Raw genomic sequence first — 22596 nt, forward strand, 5'->3', positions numbered from 1 at the left:
AGGAGACCAGCAGCAGCAGTAACACAGCCATAGTACAGTGTGTGATATCACTGCTTGTCCTCCCAGTGTCACCGTACAATAACATTACACTGGGAAACACACATGTATCTGATTCCTGGGGGATCACACCTGCCACAACATGGTGTATACATTGTATAACAGTGTTACACTGTAATGTGAGAGAGGAGACCAGCAGCAGTAACACAGCCATAGTACAGTGTGTGATATCACTGCTTGTTCTCCCAGTGTCACCGTACAATAACATTACACTGGGAAACACACATGTATCTGATTCCTGGGGGATCACACCTGCCACAACATGGTGTATACATTGTATAACAGTGTTACACTGTAATGTGAGAGGAGACCAGCAGCAGCAGTAACACAGCCATAGTACAGTGTGTGATATCACTGCTTGTCCTCCCAGTGTCACCGTACAATAACATTACACTGGGAAACACACATGTATCTGATTCCTGGGGGATCACACCTGCCACAACATGGTGTATACATTGTATAACAGTGTTACACTGTAATGTGAGAGAGGAGACCAGCAGCAGCAGTAACACAGCCATAGTACAGTGTGTGATATCACTGCTTGTCCTCCCAGTGTCACCGTACAATAACATTACACTGGGAAACACACATGTATCTGATTCCTGGGGGATCACACCTGCCGCAACATGGTGTATACATTGTATAACAGTGTTACACTGTAATGTGAGAGGAGACCAGCAGCAGCAGTAACACAGCCATAGTACAGTGTGTGATATCACTGCTTGTTCTCCCAGTGTCACCGTACAATAACATTACACTGGGAAACACACATGTATCTGATCCCTGGGGGATAGCATCTGCCACAACATGGTGTATACATTGTATAACAGTGTTACACTGTAATGTGAGAGAGGAGACCAGCAGCAGTAACACAGCCATAGTACAGTGTGTGATATCACTGCTTGTTCTCCCAGTGTCACCGTACAATAACATTACACTGGGAAACACACATGTATCTGATTCCTGGGGGATAGCACCTGCCACAACATGGTGTATACATTGTATAACAGTGTTACACTGTAATGTGAGAGAGGAGACCAGCAGCAGCAGTAACACAGCCATAGTACAGTGTGTGATATCACTGCTTGTCCTCCCAGTGTCACCGTACAATAACATTACACTGGGAAACACACATGTATCTGATTCCTGGGGGATAGCACCTGCCACAACATGGTGTATACATTGTATAACAGTGTTACACTGTAATAAGAGAGAGGAGACCAGCAGCAGCAGTAACACAGCCATAGTACAGTGTGTGATATCACTGCTTGTCCTCCCAGTGTCACCGTACAATAACATTACACTGGGAAACACACATGTATCTGATTCCTGGGGGATAGCACCTGCCACAACATGGTGTATACATTGTATAACAGTGTTACACTGTAATGTGAGAGAGGAGACCAGCAGCAGCAGTAACACAGCCATAGTACAGTGTGTGATATCACTGCTTGTCCTCCCAGTGTCACCGTACAATAACATTACACTGGGAAACACACATGTATCTGATTCCTGGGGGATCACACCTGCCACAACATGGTGTATACATTGTATAACAGTGTTACACTGTAATGTGAGAGAGGAGACCAGCAGCAGCAGTAACACAGCCATAGTACAGTGTGTGATATCACTGCTTGTCCTCCCAGTGTCACCGTACAATAACATTACACTGGGAAACACACATGTATCTGATTCCTGGGGGATAGCACCTGCCACAACATGATGTATACATTGTATAACAGTGTTACATTGTAATGTGAGAGAGGAGACCAGCAGCAGTAACACAGCCATAGTACAGTGTGTGATATCACTGCTTGTCCTCCCAGTGTCACCGTACAATAACATTACACTGGGAAACACACATGTATCTGATTCCTGAGGGATCACACCTGCCACAACATGGTGTATACATTGTATAACAGTGTTACACTGTAATGTGAGAGGAGACCAGCAGCAGCAGTAACACAGCCATAGTACAGTGTGTGATATCACTGCTTGTCCTCCCAGTGTCACCGTACAATAACATTACACTGGGAAACACACATGTATCTGATTCCTGGGGGATCACACCTGCCACAACATGGTGTATACATTGTATAACAGTGTTACACTGTAATGTGAGAGAGGAGACCAGCAGCAGCAGTAACACAGCCATAGTACAGTGTGTGATATCACTGCTTGTCCTCCCAGTGTCACCGTACAATAACATTACACTGGGAAACACACATGTATCTGATTCCTGGGGGATAGCACCTGCCACAACATGGTGTATACATTGTATAACAGTGTTACACTGTAATGTGAGAGAGGAGACCAGCAGCAGTAACACAGCCATAGTACAGTGTGTGATATCACTGCTTGTTCTCCCAGTGTCACCGTACAATAACATTACACTGGGAAACACACATGTATCTGATTCCTGGGGGATCACACCTGCCACAACATGGTGTATACATTGTATAACAGTGTTACACTGTAATGTGAGAGGAGACCAGCAGCAGCAGTAACACAGCCATAGTACAGTGTGTGATATCACTGCTTGTTCTCCCAGTGTCACCGTACAATAACATTACACTGGGAAACACACATGTATCTGATCCCTGGGGGATAGCATCTGCCACAACATGGTGTATACATTGTATAACAGTGTTACACTGTAATGTGAGAGAGGAGACCAGCAGCAGTAACACAGCCATAGTACAGTGTGTGATATAACTGCTTGTTCTCCCAGTGTCACCGTACAATAACATTACACTGGGAAACACACATGTATCTGATTCCTGGGGGATAGCACCTGCCACAACATGGTGTATACATTGTATAACAGTGTTACACTGTAATGTGAGAGAGGAGACCAGCAGCAGCAGTAACACAGCCATAGTACAGTGTGTGATATCACTGCTTGTCCTCCCAGTGTCACCGTACAATAACATTACACTGGGAAACACACATGTATCTGATCCCTGGGGGATAGCACCTGCCACAACATGGTGTATACATTGTATAACAGTGTTACACTGTAATGTGAGAGAGGAGACCAGCAGCAGCAGTAACACAGCCATAGTACAGTGTGTGATATCACTGCTTGTCCTCCCAGTGTCACCGTACAATAACATTACACTGGGAAACACACATGTATCTGATTCCTGGGGGATAGCACCTGCCACAACATGGTGTATACATTGTATAACAGTGTTACACTGTAATGTGAGAGAGGAGACCAGCAGCAGCAGTAACACAGCCATAGTACAGTGTGTGATATCACTGCTTGTCCTCCCAGTGTCACCGTACAATAACATTACACTGGGAAACACACATGTATCTGATTCCTGGGGGATAGCACCTGCCACAACATGGTGTATACATTGTATAACAGTGTTACACTGTAATAAGAGAGAGGAGACCAGCAGCAGCAGTAACACAGCCATAGTACAGTGTGTGATATCACTGCTTGTCCTCCCAGTGTCACCGTACAATAACATTACACTGGGAAACACACATGTATCTGATTCCTGGGGGATAGCACCTGCCACAACATGGTGTATACATTGTATAACAGTGTTACACTGTAATGTGAGAGAGGAGACCAGCAGCAGCAGTAACACAGCCATAGTACAGTGTGTGATATCACTGCTTGTCCTCCCAGTGTCACCGTACAATAACATTACACTGGGAAACACACATGTATCTGATTCCTGGGGGATCACACCTGCCACAACATGGTGTATACATTGTATAACAGTGTTACACTGTAATAAGAGAGAGGAGACCAGCAGCAGCAGTAACACAGCCACCTCCCCTAACATGACACAAACTATGCACATACGCATCATCATAAATCAGCAACCATGGAAATATCTTTGGTTAAAGCAAAAATGATAGATGTATATGTTATACATATATTATATTTATGTAACAGTGAAAGTCACCATTTCAGTGTCTATCCATGATGGATATAAAGTCGGGAACATCAGAAACACAATATCATTTTAAGACGTAGTCAATAATTGGATAAACATATTATCAGATGTGTAACTCATTTGTTCTATAAGGTTTTATCAAAACCTACAAACAGAAAATCTAATTTCTAGAGGCCTAATAACCCATTTGCCTTTCTTATAATGCTTGTTAGACACTTTCTGTACTAGAGTATCTAAAAGAATCTTCTAAATAAACATTTTATATTCCCTACACATATATGGCTGCCCTCACCATAGCGCCATTTTCTGTTCCCTACACATACATGGCTGCCCTCACCATAGCGCCATTTTCTGTTCCCTACATATACATGGCAGCCCTCACCATAGCGCCATTTTCTGTTCCCTACACATACATGGCTGCCCGCACCATAGCACCATTTTCTGTTCCTTACACATACATGGTTGCCCGCACCATAGCACCATTTTCTGTTCCCTACACATACATGGCTGCCCGCACCATAGCGCCATTATCTGTTCCTTACACATACATGGCTGCCCGCACCATAGCACCATTTTCTGTTCCCTACACATACATGGCTGCCCGCACCATAGCGCCATTTTTTGTTCCCTACACATACATGGTTGCCCGCACCATAGCACCATTTTCTGTTCCCTACACATACATGGTTGCCCGCACCATAGCACCATTTTCTGTTCCCTACACATACATGGCTGCCCGCATCATTTTCTGTTCCCTACACATACATGGCTGCCCGCACCATAGCGCCATTATCTGTTCCTTACACATGCATGGCTGCACGCGCCATTTTCTGTATCCTACACATACATGGCTGCCCCCACCATAGCGCCATTTTCTGTTCCCTACACATACATGGCTGCCCGCACCATAGCGCCATTTTCTGTATCCTACACATACATGGCTGCCCGCACCATAGCGCCATTTTCTGTTCCCTAAACATACATGGCTGCCCGCACCATAGGGCCATTTTCTGTTCCCTACATATACATGGCTGCCCCCACCATAGCGCCATTTTCTGTTCCCTACATATACATGGCTGCCCCCACCATAGCGCCATTTTCTGTTCCGTACACATACATGGCTGCCCTAACCATAGCGCCATTTTCTGTTCCCTACACTTATATGGCTGCCCACACCATAGCACCATTTTCTGTTCCCGAACATACATACATGGCTGCACGCACCAGTGCCATTTTCTGTTCCCTACACATACATCGCTGTCCGCACCATAGCGCCATTTTGTGTTCCCTACACATACATGGCTGCCCGCACCATAGCGCCATTTTCTGACATCATCAGGAAAAGCTACTCTAACAACTGTTAGAAGATCCAAGTCATCAAATCCAACACATTAGTAACCAAGGGTCAGATGATGGAGAAGCCAGGCTGTGTGCTCAGTAAAGGCTGGTGAGGTAGGAATATTATTCCACCTGGATGGAGAGACACTGAAAGGACGGCAGACTGACTAGGAGAACAATCTCCTCTGAAGGGAACAGCGTGTTCCTGTATTTTATGAGGGTGGCAATTACATTTAGACGCATTACACTAAGGTGTGGGTGCCTATTGTATTCACTTTTTCAATTTGTATTTGAATGATAATTGGATTAGGTCAACATGTTTCCAAACTAAGAATGATAACATTCACAACAGAAAGAATAACACAAAATGGTTGCTTCCATCCTGTTTTGTCCATCATCTGGTGTCTTTTAATTGGGTTACACAAGAAATATCCATGCCAAATAAACATCTCATGTGTAGTTACCTGAGCTGTGATGTTACTCCGAACAACAACTCGATAGTTCAAGTGAGAAAACAACTGCTTCAGAGAGACCAGATCCACCTCCCCTCCATGGCGGTAATCCAGTTCCGGTGCAGAAAACAGGACATTACTGATGACCAGGGCGATGCCGCGAGGGCGTGTGTTCATCTTGTAGGCCTGAGAGGGACGCAATGATGAATAAGCGAATAACGCACAGCACAAGTGGTGTATGTCAGAACCAGTTACGGCATTCATTGTCCTCCAAAGAAAATATATAAACGTAGCAAATCGAGGCGCCAGATTCAACCACGCAAATCGGCTGGTGGGACTGATTCAGAGTTGCAACTGCAACCAATACTTCCGCCTAATTACCAACAACATTCGCCCAGTACACTTATCCTACGCATGACCACCCCGTTGTCGCAGTTACACCCATTTAGCCGCACATGGAGTGCAAAATCTGCAAGATCCATCAGCAAAAGTAACCTGCATGCAACTATGAATCAGGCCCAGTATGTGTGACATATACAAGCCCTGTGCTAGGTCCCAGCTCAGAGCAGAGACGTATAGGGCTGTGATGTATTGTCGTGGGACTCTCAGATAGATTACTGACCTGTTTTTGGTGTGATAGGTAGAAGTCCACACTGGTCATAGCTACGTTTCCTGGGCCGTCCCCATCATCTATACATCTCTCACAGAGCTCTGAGAATGGCCGATAAAAGACATTACAAGGACGTGATACACAAAGGTTCACTGCTTCACTACTGTGTGTCATATAGATGGAACTTTATAGGATACGCTTTCTAGGAGATACCCACCCACTGCAAACAGCCCCCGGAGCAGGGGCAGCTGCCTAATCCGCTCTACTGATCCTGCAATGCATGTCATTTACATACTCGTATATCAGACACGGAGTATAATATACATGAAATATCGGGAGTGGTTTCCCCGGAATTGGCCGGACTGGACTCTAGAGAGAACAGACATTTCTCCCATGTTCTCTGCAGCAGCCTGGTACGTTAGGAGGGAGGGGGCTTCTCGAACAGAGTGAATGACACTTGGCATATTCAAGCCCATTTATCATATTAACTATTTGCGGCATATTTTCGGGGGAAATCCCCAAATAATTAGTATCCCTGCAATGTATCTGCTGCTGTACCTCCCTTTCCGACAGCAGCCACAACCCCCTTTAGGTTTCTATGGGGGATACAAAGCGGTCAGATTTACCAAGCTGTTTGGCCCCCGCAACTAACTAAAGATGGCGCTGAGCAATACTAGCAGCGCAAGTGTGGTCTGTAGACCAGGAGTGAAGAAACAGTCTCTTTCGAAGCCCATGCCCCTGTGGGGGCTATTAAATACATGCCGGAGCTAAGATCGCATCTTCCATTGTAAATGCGATTGTTAATAAACGGGCCCCATAGAGAGGTAGCATCTCAGCAACTCAGATGGCTGCTTTACAAACTGCGGAACAACAAGGTATTGTCCTAAAGAGCCGCAATGCAAAGTCAGGATAACCCTGGGCAACGCATTTTACCTTCAGAATTGATTTTCCTGGTTTAGTGGTCCTATAAACTTGTCCCGTGTGACGTCAACCATTACACTGGGGAGTGGAGGCACTGGGAGAGATGGGGGGAGGTGTAATGTAAGCTGTGGGAGCCCCATAGTCCTGCGCCATGGGTGGACATCTTTAAATGGCTGATCTATTTGTTCTATCATTATGAAAGCAGTCTCATTACCAGGAGCAAATGGGAATAAAGGAGTCTCGTAAAAAATGTACTGTCACCTGGAACCTTGTTACTGTATTTGTTACCTTGTATATAGAAACTTACACTTTAAAACACATAAATCAGAATATTCTATAAAACATTCCATAATGTAAAAGACGACCAAACCCCAATAATGCTCAGAAGGAACTGGTATTGCTGGAGAAAAGCTTATATTTTGAATACTAAATAGACCCCTTACTCTTTAAATCCTTGGTAATGAATATTATAAATGGTACTGGGAGATATAACGGTGAGGCATGCTTTCTTGGTAATGAATATTATAAATGGTACTGGGAGATATAATGGTGAGGCGTGCTTTCTTGGTAATGAGTATTATAAACGGTACTGGGAGATATAATGGTGAGGCGTGCTTGGTACTGGGAGATATAATGGTGAGGCATGCTTTCTTGGTAATGAATATTATAAATGGTACAGGGAGATATAACGGTGAGGCATGCTTTCTTGGTAATGAATATTATAAATGGTACTGGGAGATATAATGGTGAGGCGTGCTTTCTTGGTAATGAGTATTATAAACGGTACTGGGAGATATAATGGTGAGGCGTGCTTGGTACTGGGAGATATAACGGTGAGGCATGCTTTCTTGGTAATGAATATTATAATTGGTACTGGGAGATATAATGGTGAGGCATGCTTTCTTAGTAATGATTATTATAAATGGTACAGGGAGATATAACGGTGAGGCATGCTTTCTTGGTAATGAATATTATAAATGGTACTGGGAGATATAACGGTGAGGCGTGCTTTCTTGGTAATGAATATTATAAATGGTACTGGGAGATATAAGGGTGAGGCGTGCTTTCTTGGTAATGAATATTATAAATGGTACTGGGAGATATAACGGTGAGGCGTGCTTTCTTGGTAATGAATATTATAAATGGTACTGGGAGATATAAGGGTGAGGCGTGCTTTCTTGGTAATGAATATTATAAATGGTACTGGGAGATATAACGGTGAGGCGTGCTTTCTTGGTAATGAATATTATAAATGGTTCTGGGAGATATAATGGTGAGGCATGCTTTCTTGGTAATGAATATTAGAAATGGTACTGGGAGATATAAGGGTGAGGCATGCTTTCTTGGTAATGAATATTATAAATGGTACTGGGAGATATAACGGTGAGGCATGCTTTCTTGGTAATGAGTATTATAAACGGTACTGGGAGATATAATGGTGAGGCGTGCTTTCTTGGCAATGAATATTATAAATGGTACTGGGAGATATAACGGTGAGGCGTGCTTTCTTGGTAATGAATATTATAATTGGTACTGGGAGATATAACGGTGAGGCATGCTTTCTTGGTCATGACATATTGAAACACATATATATTTCACACGTCCTGCAGACTCAGGAGACCGAAAACAAAAACCGTTCTGTATGACGTTAGCTATAGGGGAGCGGAGAACATCAAGATATTACGCCATTATACTAAAGTCCAGCTCAGAACAGACAAGCCATCTTGAATACTGTGACATTGGGCCAAATATTGTACAAATCGCAAAGACAAGAAGAAGCTTCACAAAGCGCTCTCACCTCGCCAACGCTGAATTCCGATTTCTTCCACAGATAAAGGAACCTGAAACCAGAAACAGTGAACACTGATTATGTAACAGTACACAAAGAAATGATCAAAAGGAAGGAGAACTTTGAGTATCATTACAGGGCATCAGTGTACTCTGATTGTTACCCAGATAAGCCTTAGAACTGTGACCGAGCTGTGCCATGGACTCCTCTGATCTGGGCACAGTCATTGTTATTGTCACCTGATTGTCTGGAATTACAATTTCCTAATTCACAAAAACTGACAGCTCTGTGGTAATCTGTTGAACCTGTACAAATTTAATCTACTTAAAGGGGTTTTCACCCACCACGGGGAGAGGCCAGCTCAGAAATCATAGGGAGTCCCGAACATACAAATATTATGACATTATTCAACCCAGACCTTACAGTGGTCCTAGAGAAGGACTCCCTCCCCCCCCCCAGTAGTAATGCGCCCTGTAGTAGTAATGCCCCCAAAAGAAATGTCCCCTGCAGTAGTGCCCCCAGTGGTAATGCCCCCTGCAGTATTGACCCCAATAGTGATGCCCCTTTTAGAAGTAATGCCCCCTGCAATAGTGCAGCGCGCACACACAAAAACCCCCACAATATTTACCTTAAGCCCCACTCCTGCATCCGCTGCCGTCCGGTCCGCCTGGCTGCTCCACGGAACTATGGGAGAGACGTCATGACGTCTCTCCCATAGTGCACACTGCGGGAGCCGGAGCTCAGTAGTGAGCTCCAGCCTCCGACCACCACTGTGAGGAAAGAGCCATGTGCCCGGCAAATGGAGCCTCCCTGCGGAATAGGGCTGAGTTGGACCGAAGGAGGCGGAACTGGTTCAGTCTCCAAATAGAAGTGCCTGAACGAAGTTCCGCCCCACTTTAACCCGACTCAACCCATGAAATCACAGAAAGTTTATACATTAGCATTGTGTACAGTTCCTGAGACTCATTTACTAACATTGCTTACAGGTGTTAAAACATTCACTGACCCATAGCAACCAATCATTAATGAGCTGTTATCTGTGTAGTGTAAGCTGAATAATGAAAGCAAACGTATTATTGGTTGCTGCGGTTTTGGTGCAAATGGCCGTGAATTGGGGATAAAACCTAATTGCATTTCTCTGTTAGATACAACGTAATTAGAGGATGATCAGCTGCTAACAAATGATAGGAAACAAGGAGGTGTGATGGGGGGGATTAAGCAGACTAAGGGGGAGATACATGAAGGGGCAATTGGGAAGGAAATGGTACCTGTGCATGTTTATCGCTGTAGTTACTGTTTCCCCACATTTAGTAATGCCGGGAAGCGAGCAGCGCCTGTCATTACTCGCGCTCCTATCTTCATTATAGGGCGTGGAAGTGGGCAGGTAATGTATGAACGGTAAATGGCACTGACCATTTCGGCAGCTGTACCACACAGCACTGTGCCCGTCTGTCTGCCAGGGATTCTGCAAACAAAGAGTAACGCTCTTTTTATTTATTTTTTAAACAAAGCCCTGGGTGCTGCTGGGAGAAAATGACCGGCCCTTATGCAGCATGGATGTAAACCGGCGGTCACTACAGCCGTAAGAGGCAGAATGGACTTCGCCAGACAGGTGAGTTAACACTCTCCCTCCTCTTCGGCAAACATAGGAAGGGTCCACACAAATAACGCCCAGAGCCGGGCGCGTCATACATCTCCCCCTAATTTTCATCTGGTTAGCATACGGTTTTTCTAAGCAACAGAACATAATTTGGTAATTTCTTTAAAAAAAACAAAACCCCTTGATACTGGTATAGTAGTGGATTCAGTCACAATGAATGCTGGGTGTGACCCTGTAGAGTAAATATGCAACATTCATTGTTATCTGAGCCAACAATTTAGCCTGTGTTACATTGCAGCTGTATCTCGTGTAACAATTAACCCTTTGTCCACATCCTGAGCAGGTGATTCAGCAATTTCTTATTGCATCCAGCGGGGGATTCTGTGCATCAACTTCTAGTCTATCTCTGATCTGGCTCTTGGTATATGTCCCTCTCTTCTTGTTACTTTGTTTTGGACCCCTTACACCCCCCCCCCTCATTAGCCCAGTTACTACTGGTTGTAACTTTATTTCGGTCTCCTTACCGGCCTCCTGAGTTCTGCTTAAAGTGGCTATGCATTACTCAATACCTGTATGGCCAAATAGGCCTTCATCTCTTCTGTAAAGAGGTCACACCACTGATACTGGACCCAGTGTGGCGCCAGCTTTCTGCCCGCACCTGCCATGCTAAGATCTTACCTCTAGTTTAGGGCATCTCACTTGCTCCTCCAGCTGCTCCGCTAAGTGCTCCTGCCCGGTGTCTTGGAGAGAGGTACAGAAGATGGCGAACGCTTGAGGGCCACGCTTGGGAAGTAAGTCCAGTAGAGCGCTGTTCTGTCTGAAGCTCACGCCCTTAGACTTGTCAGAGGGAGAAGAGCAAGACAATAGCATTAGGCATCTGCAGGTACAAGAAGTTTCTCTACTGACACAGCACTGGGGCACAACCAGGCACTGTCTGTGTGGAGTACATATGTTCTCCCAAGTGCTTTCATTCCACACCCCAAAAAAAAACATACTGGTAGATTAATTGTTAAATACCGCACTGCATAATTTGGTGGCAGATATAATCCAATAACCCCTGTGTGTGCAGTGAGTATCCTTACAGTGGACGTGTAACTTTGCTTCTTTATGAAAAGTTTATAAAATTCTAGGGGCTCTATCCAAATAGGTGCGAAGGGGGCGAATTGCCGTTGCAAAGGCAAAGAAACGCAGATAATGGCACGGCAATTCACCCTCCGGACTCGTACCTATTTGGAATGATTCCTAAAAATGTATTAATATTTTCAAATTAACCTTTTGAGCTTTTAGTTTTCTACCGACATTAATTTAGTTTCTATTTTGTTTCTGCCCTTTCACATACAAGTACAACACATGGATTAACAGGTAGCATACACATCAAGGAAGCCATGATTACCTACAACAGGTTATGGTAAAAAGAAATCGAGTTATGTCGGCATTAATAAAATGTCAACATTGAACATGTCGCCGTGTGCAGAATGTCGACATATTGTCAATGTCAACATGTGGAACTCTGATATTCCGCATGGGCCGGCAGCGGAGGGTTAGGGTTAGGCTGCGGGAGGGCAGTTTAGGGTTAGGAGTTAGACTCTCACTGCTGGAAGCGCTGCTGGATCTGCTGACAACCAGACCCGGAAGACACTACTGTAGCCGCCCGACCCGCCCTACAAGATAAGTCACCGCTAGACCACTAGTGATGTTTTGTTGGCATTCTAACCATGACGACATTTCATCAGTGTCTACGTGATAAATGTCCACCTGGTCAATGCCGACATTGCGGGTCTGCTGACATTATGAATATACTACACCCAAAGAAATCAACCGAAACTCTCTTACACAAGAGAGGGATCTGAATAAAGCTGTAAGACAGCTGGACAAACCCCAGGAGCCGGGCAGTGGTGTGCCGTCAGTGGGTGCACATCTTACCCAGCTACATAACAGCTGCCGCTGGCAGATAGACCTGACTGCTCGGCTCGTACGTAGTGTCAGACCGTGGTCCCATGACCTGGGCACTGCACACTCTGCTGTCTTCTCAACATCTGTGAATTAAAGACCTGCAAGCCCATTCAGGGTTAATAGAGCAAGTCATTGGAATTCACTGCTCATTATTAATACCCACACGGTGACGGCATAATATTTTAGTGAATAGTAAAGCTGCCCATACACCAGAACGATATCCTTCCAGCCAACTAGTCTGTCAGTCAGACGACAGTAATTAGTGTAAAAGTCAGTTTGTTCTCTATTAGTGGGTCAAATTACGCAGCATTACACAGTCCAATGACAGGGATTAGTCAGTGTACTGTAATAACATTTAGTGTAGTTATCCAGCTAACAGTAGTGTGCCAGGATTGTCATCAGTATGCTAGCACTTAGGTGCTTATGTAATAGCAGCCTCTGGCGAGATTCCGGCGGCTCCAGAGGCAGATTTAGGGGTCAGGCTGCCCCTAGGCACAACATTAGCGGCCGCTCCCTCCCGCGTGTGTCGCCTCCAGCAATATAACAAGATAATTTAATAAGTATGTGGTCTGATACCTAAATACATTATTTATATATGCAATATTTAATTTCCAATAAGGATATATTCTAATCGGGGTAGCCAGTGCCACCAGACCGAGGGATCCATGCTTCAGCATCTCTGGTGACCAAGTGCCTTCACCTGTGACTCCCATGCCAGCACTGCCATTCAGCATAACTGCAGAGCCACCCAGCAGTGACGGGCATCAGCAGGTGGTTATGCTGCCTCTGCCTCCCAAATCATCATGAGCAGGTGTTGCCTTCTAAATGATTGGCACTTTAAAAATTCTGAAGACCTCGCCAGAGCCTGCATCTGGCAGCCCCTTACATCAGCCACTTAGGGGTGTATTTACTAAAGTGTGTGTTTTTAGAAATGGAGATGTTGCCCACAGCAACCAATCATGGGCAACCAATCAGATTTTACTTATCATTTATGTAGCACATTCTAGAAGATAATAAGTAGAATCTGATTGGTTGCTATGGGTAACATCTCCCCTTCTAAATATCCTGCACTTCAGTAACTATACCCCTCTGTGTTTTTCAGTGAAGAGTAATTAGTTAGAATGCCAAATCAACAATCAGTATCTTAGCAGTTGATAGTCAGAAAAAATGATCCTTAAATCAGTAGGATTGAAAAAAGAAACACAGATAAAGGGCTCGAATCAATTGAAAGCAAATGAAATAGCGCCGTGAAGGAGTTCCCGAAACTATTCAATTCAGCGCGCTTTTAGGTTGGAGAATGCCCGTTCACAGGGGCCAATCACTCACTGTGCATTCCCTGACATCACAACTGGGCGTGCATTTGAATTTGAACGCTCAGTTGAGCTGTCAGTCACCGAAAGTCCCTACAGCAAGTGTATGGGCGGTCAGCTGATATATCGGGCATCTGCTGTACTGCGGAGCAGATGTGATAAGTATGTGAACGATGTCGGCCCCGAGTGAACGGATGAAATATTGCCCAGTGTGCACCCAGCTTAAGAAATAGACAATGGACACAGCAGCTGCTACAACCACTGGAAACACAGGAGTTGTCCTCCATGGCTGATCTAGAAGACAGACCAGCGCCACAGCTGCAAGTCTACCGACTACACACAGTGCTTTCAGACCACGGGATAGGATATACATTGATTAGGCCAGCCGGGATGCAATCGGGAAACCGGCTGACATTATACCGACAGCCGGCTTCCCGACTGTCATATCCCGGCGAGGGTGAAATGACCGGCGTCTAGATGTAGACGCCGCTCATTTCACAGACGGCGGTAGACCGGCGCCCGGCATCCCGACCGAAGGGGGGGGGGGGGGGTTGTTAGGTTTAGGGCTCCCGGGGGGAACTTAGGGTTAGGCACCCCCCGGGAGGTCAGGGGTGTTCTGTTCCTGTAATTCACATTACAGGAACAGAACGTATTTCCTTCTGCAGCCCCTGTGACCAACGACATCACTGCCGCAATCGCGCCTCTGAATGCCGTGCGAACACCATTCTGGAGTGCATGCGTGGCGGATCAAAGTGTGAGGAGGGGAACTTAGTACTCCAAACAATATTGGGCTGATCACATGCTCTGCATGTGGGGGGAGGGGGTAATGCCCAGGGGGGATCTACTATCAATGGGGGCGAGGGGAGTACAAAATAAAGTAATACAACGCTGGGGAGGTAAAATAATCCCAAAAAAATGACAATAGGAGGAGGAGTGCAGAAAATAGGGACTTTTTACATCGGACGGTGTGGTTTATAAAACAGGGATTCTTTTACTACTAAGGTTTTACATGACATTTACATTATTTAATCATCTACCAGCAACAGCAAGCCAAACCACTGCCATTGAATAGATAGTTCTAAAATAAGAGATCAAAGAACTATTGTAATTTTAACCTTCATTTTTTATTTTATCTTTATGGCTGATTCAATGGTTTCATTTCTTAGCATTATTATACAAATAAGTCACACTTGTAACTCGCACTCATCTTCAGAGTGTGAGATAAGGGCCTGCCACCTCCAAACGCTACCCATGTAAAGGGAAAAGGCTATTCCAGTGCGTCCCAACACTCTGACAGTGGCCTGAAGTTTATTGCGGAGCCAAGTACTGCTGGTGGCACAAGTCTGCTGTGGGGCACTATGCTCTGCGCTGTGTGCGGTGTGATCCTACCTATATAGAAGCAATGTGATGCAGAGGTAGGTAAGCTACTGGTGACAGGTTGTAGTGTTCCCACGGATCTAGATATGACAGTGCTGCTGGCAAAGTGTCATGTGCAGTATAGCGAGAGCTGCACTTACGTAACAAGGCTGCAAGAACACAAACCTGACGACTTAAGAGTTTTGGAAGAGCTTTTGGGAAAGAAAAGACAGAACTGTACACCGGCCGGCCGTCCCGGAATACTATCTCATGCCTTTATTCTACAGCACAATTACCTGCAAACTTTGCGAACAACATGAAAAACGGGAGATGTTCATTTATATTTATTTTCCTTAAGCATTTGTAATAAAAGGCCAATCACCAGTGCTCACCATGCCATGGGCAGTTTAGTACAGCGTTCCTGTAGTCTGCTCACTACAAGGATACTATAATAGGAAGTAACAAGAGCCCCAGGTAAGTACCCTGCAGCCGCAGCACCAACACATTTATCCCCCGCTCACCTGGATCTTCTCTTGCATAAACGGAGTTAAGATCTTCTTGGAGACGAGATGTTCCACTAGTTCATCAGGTACCATCTCTTGTATCAGGATCATTCTTAGCTTGATGAGGGCGTCTTTGTGGCGCTCTTGCATGCCACCCAGCATCCTATCAAACAAAGGAACATTGCTCAGGACAAAGTCTGCTTTGAAGTAGTTATATAACTATCATAGCTGGGCTCCATCAGAACATGCACAGTGCACATTAAGGTCCCGCAGCTGATAATGTGTTAGCAGTGCCTGAAGGTACACACAGAGGCAGAGCACATATAACAATGGAGAACAGACCTTACAGACGTGTAGTGGTAACCCTGTTTATTTGTGATTGCATTTTAAAGCAATTTACAGTACATGGGTCATCTTTCATAACAACCCAATAATTAAAGATCCCAGCGTCCCAACACTACTTTTCTTATGTATCACAGGATGAATCCACCGTACAGCACATTTAGAGGGGTAAATTCAATTCCAAGTGATGTACATAATAGCCGTCAGTATGGCGTGTGCTCAGCTGCTGGAAAATGCATTGCCCCCACAGATTCAGCATCATTTCTACAAACGTACGCTAGGCATATTTGAAGCATCCTTTCTATTTGGTTGGTGCAAATATTAACCCCTTCAATGCTAAGAATGAGGGGGACTCATCCTCAGCACATACCTCAAAAGTGCTAAGGATGGTCCCAGGCAGCCTCAGCACTGCAGCTCTAATGTGTGTGTGTGTGTGTGTGTGTGTTAGTGTGAGTGTGTGTAGGAAGGGGGGAATCACAATTACCCGTTACTAACTGACATTAACAGCAGGTGGGAGCTAGGGAGGGGCCTGACAACACAACATAATGAAGCCCCGCCCCTCTCTGCAATTACACTAGAGAAAATTGTAGCAAGGAGATACAGTATGTGGCAGATGGTACTAAAAAACATCCTCTCTCCCAAATCCTGGCACCAACACTCATTAGTAGAAAGAGGAGTCCCTGAGAAGTTATTATCTGCTGATCATGAGAATCCATTGCACAAATCATTACGTAGTCCAAGGACATAGGGAGTATCTCTTTCAAAGCATGTGCCCCTAATTATTCACAAGACAATCACACCCTGTACACAAGAAGTCACAACGGAGCCCAGGATGTGTCCATACTTGCGGGACAGAGTGTGTGTAGGGGGGGACACAGGAACAGGTAAGAGAGGGCTGTGGGGCGGAGCAGCAGAGAAGGAGGCATGGTGGGAAGGGGGGGCAAGCCGCGGGCAGATTGACCCAGTGTATGCCGGGTGCCTTTACTAGTATAATATTAATATGGCATGAACTTATACATATACAATGTGTAATTAACCTCACTGGCAAAATGTAAAATGTATTAGACAGATACATTCTCTTCCTTGTTGCATAATGATCCTATATATTCCTAAATATAACGAGCATAATGACTCCCCCTTCCCTACCGAACACAGGACGCCCCAGAGAAAGATTCTTCATGAACTCTATATTTTTTTTTTTTTCATTTCCCCCATGCATATTAATTGTATTAGATACTACATATGTTAATTTGATCTACACCATCATTAGTGTAGATAAAAAAAGAGTTATGGTGAAACTTACCCTTGTTAACTCTCTTTCTTCGAAGTCCATAGGGTCCACAGGGAGACAATGGGTTGTAGGTGGGACTTGGAGGACCGGACACCAACAGCAAAGCTTTTTCAATCCCGGGATGCCCCGTTCCTTTCCCCTATACACCGCCCACAGCCTGAGGGCAACTCAGTTTTGTCAACAAGCCCAAGGCAGGAGCAGGATAGGAGAGAAGGAAGACTGGTACTCTGAGGAATCACACTGTCACACAGAAGAGGAAACATGTGATCAAGACAATAACCCTTAGAAGCCAGGTGCGTCAGGGCGGGTGCCCTGTGGACCCTATGGACTTCGAAGAAAGAGATTTAACAAGGGCAAGTTTTACCATAACTCTCCTTTTCTTCTTCAGGGTTCATATGGCTGCACAGGGGACACAATGGGGATGTCCCAAAGCAGTTGTCAAGGGCGGGGACGCTCCTGAGCTGAGAGGAGAACCCTGCGCCCGAAGGAAACATCCTGAGAGGCAAATGTATCAAAGACATAGAACCTAAGAAAGATGTGGACAGAAGACCACGTGCCGCCTTGCATAGTTGTTCAGCGGAGGCACCACGGCGGGCTGCCCACGAGGGACCCACAGAGCGAGTAGAATGAGTAGATACTGTAGCCGCCACAGGAAGGCAGTCTGCATGTAAGCCTGTGAGATAGTCATGCGAAGCCATATGGCCATCCTTTCCTATGGAATCCATATAGGATGAAGTGGGAAGAGGTATGCCAAATGGAAGGTCCACTACACTGATAATGTGGCCACGAAAGCCGCGTTGGGGTTCTTTGTTCTGGCTCCATACACTGGAAGTTTGTGGTTGTGGAGTGAGGCCATGAGGTCCACATCTGCTAGACCCCATTTGTCCACCATGAGCTGAAAGACTTCTGGATGCAGAGTCCATTCCCCTGCATGCACGTCGTGAAGGCTGAGGAAATCCGCTTACAAATTGAGAATCCCTGGGGTGAACACTGCAGAGATGGCTGGGAGATGGCGTTTAGCCCATGTGAGAATGCGGGACACTTCTGCCATTGCTGCCTGACTTCCGAGTGCCTCCTTGGTGATTGAGGTAAGCCACAGCCGTGGCGTTGTCGGACTGTACTTGTACTGGCCTGCCTTGAAGAACACCCTGAGCCAGCGTGAAGACTCTGTAGATGGCTCGGAGTTCCAGGACATTGATTGGCAAGATCGTACCCAGTCTGGGATCCAAAAGGGGCCGTCTGTGGCCACCAGGCTAGGGACAGGCGAACCTCCCAAGAGATGCCCATCATCTGGGATCTGTGCCTATGGGGCAGCTCATTCCACCTGGAGAGAATCAGGTGTTGTAGGGCCCTGGAGTGAAACTGAGCGAACTCCACCATGTCGAAGATGGTCACCATGGATCCCAGGGTCTGCATTACACTCGGCGACTGTGGAGTAGTCGGCACATCCGATGCTGTAATACAGAGATTTTGTCTGCTGTCAGGAATATTCTCTGAACTTGAGAGTCCAGGAGGGCTCCCAGATGAACCATTCTTTGAGAAGGTGTCAGGGAAGACTTCTTCCAGTTGATCAGCCAACCGTGAGTTTGGAGAAAGGCAATGGCTACCTGTAGATGGCGGTGAAGAACTTCTGGGGAGCTGGCCAACAGCAAGAGATCGTCCAAGTATGGTAGCAGTCTTATCCCTTACCTGTCCTCGAGTCCCGGCTGGGGTCCGGGGAGCCTTGCTAGCTAGGTCCCCCTCAAAGCCCCGCCGGGAGTACCTAGCCGAGGGCTGGTGTCACAGCGCTGCAGAGGGGTGACAAGGACTGTCTAGCGCTGCTGCTCAGTAGTAAAATGAATGAAAATAAAGGTAAATCATAAAAATAAGCTTGGGCTGCTTAATATCAGCCCCACTGTTATAATGGTGATCCAGCTCCTGCCGGACACCAACGAAACTGAGTTGCCCTCAGGCTGTGGGCGGGGTATAGGGTGTCCGGTCCTCCAAGTCCCACCTACAACCCACTGTCTCCCTGTGGAGCCCTATGGACCCTGAAGAAGAAACAATATTATATAAATAAGTTGCTGGCTGTTTAGTGGCATTAAATAACGTAAACAACTTTAAAAAATAATGAATACAATATCAATCTATATTGTATGATAGTTGTGGGATATCAACAAAATATATGAGTATGTGTATGTGCATTAAAAGTGTTTTTACAGTTATCAGAAGAGTGCATTTGTGCCCTGGCAGGTGTATCATGTTCCTATAGATACCTATGTGAGACAGAAGCAATAGAGGAACAGTGTTCCCGCTAGGCTGTTTTAGCGGGGCGCAGCGCCCTGCCCTCCTTCTGGAGGGCAAAAAGCACCCTGCCCTCCAGGAGGAGGGCAAAAAGCGCCCTGCCCTAACAGCCTGCGGGAGCCGTTCTCACCCGCGGGACGCAGTGTCCCGCGGGTGGACAAACATACGGTGATCCGGTCACCGCCGGAGAATAGACACCGGGCGCATGCGCCCGGCATCTATTCTCCCTTTCTGCAGCGCTTGGGGGCAGCCCGGCATGTCCGTAAGCGCCGGGCACGCCCCCAAGTATAACGAAAAGGGGGCGCGTCTTATAGACACGCCCCCTTTTCATAACCACGCCCCCTTTCCGGACGCGCGCACGCTCGCACAAGATTGCTCTCTCTAGCTCCGGCGCCCTGCCTGCCGCCGGAGCTAGAGGGAACACTAAGGATGGTGGCTGAAATTCATACTGCTTACAGTATAATTGGCAGGTGCTTTATAAGGATCCTGCATAAACAATGTAGAAGAGAATGTAACCAATCCCATGCTACGGCGAGTCATTTCTGGACAGATTGTATACAGGTATACAGCGCTCTGTAAGGGCAGATGTACTAGTGCAACAATAACAAGTACCTGAGAAGCGCCTCGGAGGAGTCCTCAATGCCCGATGACCACTTTCATCTACATCCCTTAGCCACAGAAGAGTTTCCCAGGATATAGAGACATGAAGAGCAGAGGAGAAAACAGAAAGGGAACAAAGAGATAGAACTATGAGTGCAAAGAGGAAGCAGAGACATTTAGTAAAAGGAGGGGGAGTAAGGAGGAAAGCAGGGTTAGGGAGGGGATGTGTGGGCTCTCAGTTAAAGTGACTCTGCTCTCACATTGCCTGATTAATAGGGACATGCTGCATACCACACAGAGCCAGCTTTCCCTATTGCGTTACCTGAAATGACTACTACATTTATTTATTAAGTTTTTTATATAGCGCAGCATATTCCATTGCGCTTTACAATAGGAAAGATAAATAGAACAAAACTGGGTAATAACAGACAGATATATAGTACACTGTATTGCTACATTTTACTTAAATGCATCATTTACATCAAAGGGCCATATTTAATAAGGCTGCGAAAAAGGGTTATCGGCAATAATTTATCGCCTATGACGTCATTTTCGTAATTTTTCACTTATCCCCATATTCAATATCAACAACTTTTCACAGGAGCGAAAAGTCTTTGGCAAAAATCAGGGATAAGTTTTCACCACTGAATAGGTGGCAAAAAAAGTGCGGAATTGGGGTTTTGGGGTGCAGACTTAAAAAAAATAGCCTGCAGCCCTTGGAATGTCCCCTAAAAGTAATCTGACAAAAAAAAAAAAAGTCAAATAATTCCTCAGGACACCCCAAAAAAATGTACTCTCATTTTGGGGGCGAAAAAATAAATATTGGGGAACACTATACTAGCAAAATCGACTCCGGGTGGGAGTTTTCCCAAGTATGCGGCAGGTGTTTTCTAGAATGCGGGTGGTTGAGGCAGGTGGATTTTTTAAGAGCGTTTAAAAGTTCTCTTTAGGGTCTTAAAAATATGCTTGCACCCATTTTCATGTACCCCAAATGGATGGGACTAGTTATTTATTTATTTTTTTTAAATAAAGCTAAGTGCTATTCTTCACCATCTTTACAAAGGCGCTTAAAAGCACCTGCCACGGCCGTTTAAAAACCCCAAATACCTTTTTAGGCCAATTCGGGGGTACCTATAGTGATCCCCCATGTCAGACCATCTTTTCGTGGGTGACAGGCAGATTTCCCCAAAACTGATAGGACTTTTCAATACTTACCTTTCTGCCGGGTCCCATTTTCGCGATTCCTAATTGAATATGGGGTTACGCGGACACGCGCCTGATACTTTATCCCCAGGAAAACCTGCGATGACGGCGAAAAGTCGGACCTCTGACTTTTCGCCTCAAATTGAATACGGCCCATTGTCTTTACTATAGGTACTATTTTATGTATACTAGAGGTCACAAAACAAAAAGTAGCTTTGAAGCGGTTACAAACCACGCTGCACTGCAAGGATGCAAATACATGTATTAGGTTTGTATGCAGGGTAAATACTGGCTGCTTCTACATGTAGCCCACACATGCTGGGCAGCTTTATTCTTAAGGGTCCTATCCATTAGCAGATGTATTTCTGAGCGATGAAAGACAAAAGATATCCCTTGAAAATCCTGTGGCTGTGCTGAACGATATCTGTTATGTACATGACAGATTTTGGCTAACAATATCGCATGACATCATTCAGGGAGTGGATATTTTTCTCTCCAGCGCTCTGTAGGTGCTGCTAATATCTTTCATCGTTCACCACATATAAACTGCACGATATTGCTAATATCGTACAGCTATATGCGATAATTGACCAACATGTTGGAGAGATGATAGATGCGATATATCGGCCGCGGGAGTGCGCATCTGTCATCGTTCAGGGCCTATCCATTAGCAGATATAATGAACGATTAATTGTTCATTTTATCTGCTAATGGATAGGCCCCTTAACACTGCCATATAGATCTGAGCTAGGACATGTCCCTCTCTCTCCACACGTTACATCTGCCTCATGGTTTTGCCTAGGTGCAAAGGGCCTGATTCAGACCCACTCGCGAGCGGCTGTCCGCTCGCAAGTGGGTTGATGGTGTGCATTGAGCATGCGCACGACGGAGGGAGCTCCGTCGTGCGCATGCGCCAGACGCGACGAGCGAAGGAAAGTCCTTCGCTCGTTGTGTCTGATCAAAGGGGGCGTGCTGTCGATGTTGATTGACAGCACGCCCCCTTTGGTGGGCATGCCGGGGGCGTGCCTCCCAGACGGGGGCGTTCCCAAGGGAACGCCTACCGTCAGA

The 22596-nt window shown here is 45.8% G+C and overlaps 1 protein-coding gene across 2 annotated transcripts in view; it reads right to left on the minus strand.

Moving 5' to 3' along the window:
- CASP2 (caspase 2) overlaps window positions 1-22596 on the minus strand; it is a 51999-nt gene that overhangs the window by 17572 nt on the left and 11831 nt on the right. The window contains exons 2-7 of one of the 2 annotated variants that reach the window (XM_088479390.1): window positions 20338-20393; window positions 15828-15972; window positions 11366-11524; window positions 9097-9139; window positions 6390-6478; window positions 5780-5953 (exon numbers count right to left, since the gene is read on the minus strand). In XM_088479390.1, the coding sequence (XP_088335516.1) occupies window positions 5780-5953; window positions 6390-6478; window positions 9097-9139; window positions 11366-11524; window positions 15828-15971 (609 nt within the window). In that variant the 5' untranslated portion in view covers window position 15972; window positions 20338-20393. The remainder of the gene's footprint in view (window positions 1-5779; window positions 5954-6389; window positions 6479-9096; window positions 9140-11365; window positions 11525-15827; window positions 15973-20337; window positions 20394-22596) is intronic. The other variant, XM_088479389.1, reaches the window with a different exon arrangement.

This window comes from Taudactylus pleione, unplaced genomic scaffold, assembly GCF_031769625.1.
Source record: "Taudactylus pleione unplaced genomic scaffold, aTauple2 ptg000231l, whole genome shotgun sequence".
NCBI lineage: Eukaryota > Metazoa > Chordata > Amphibia > Anura > Myobatrachidae > Taudactylus > Taudactylus pleione.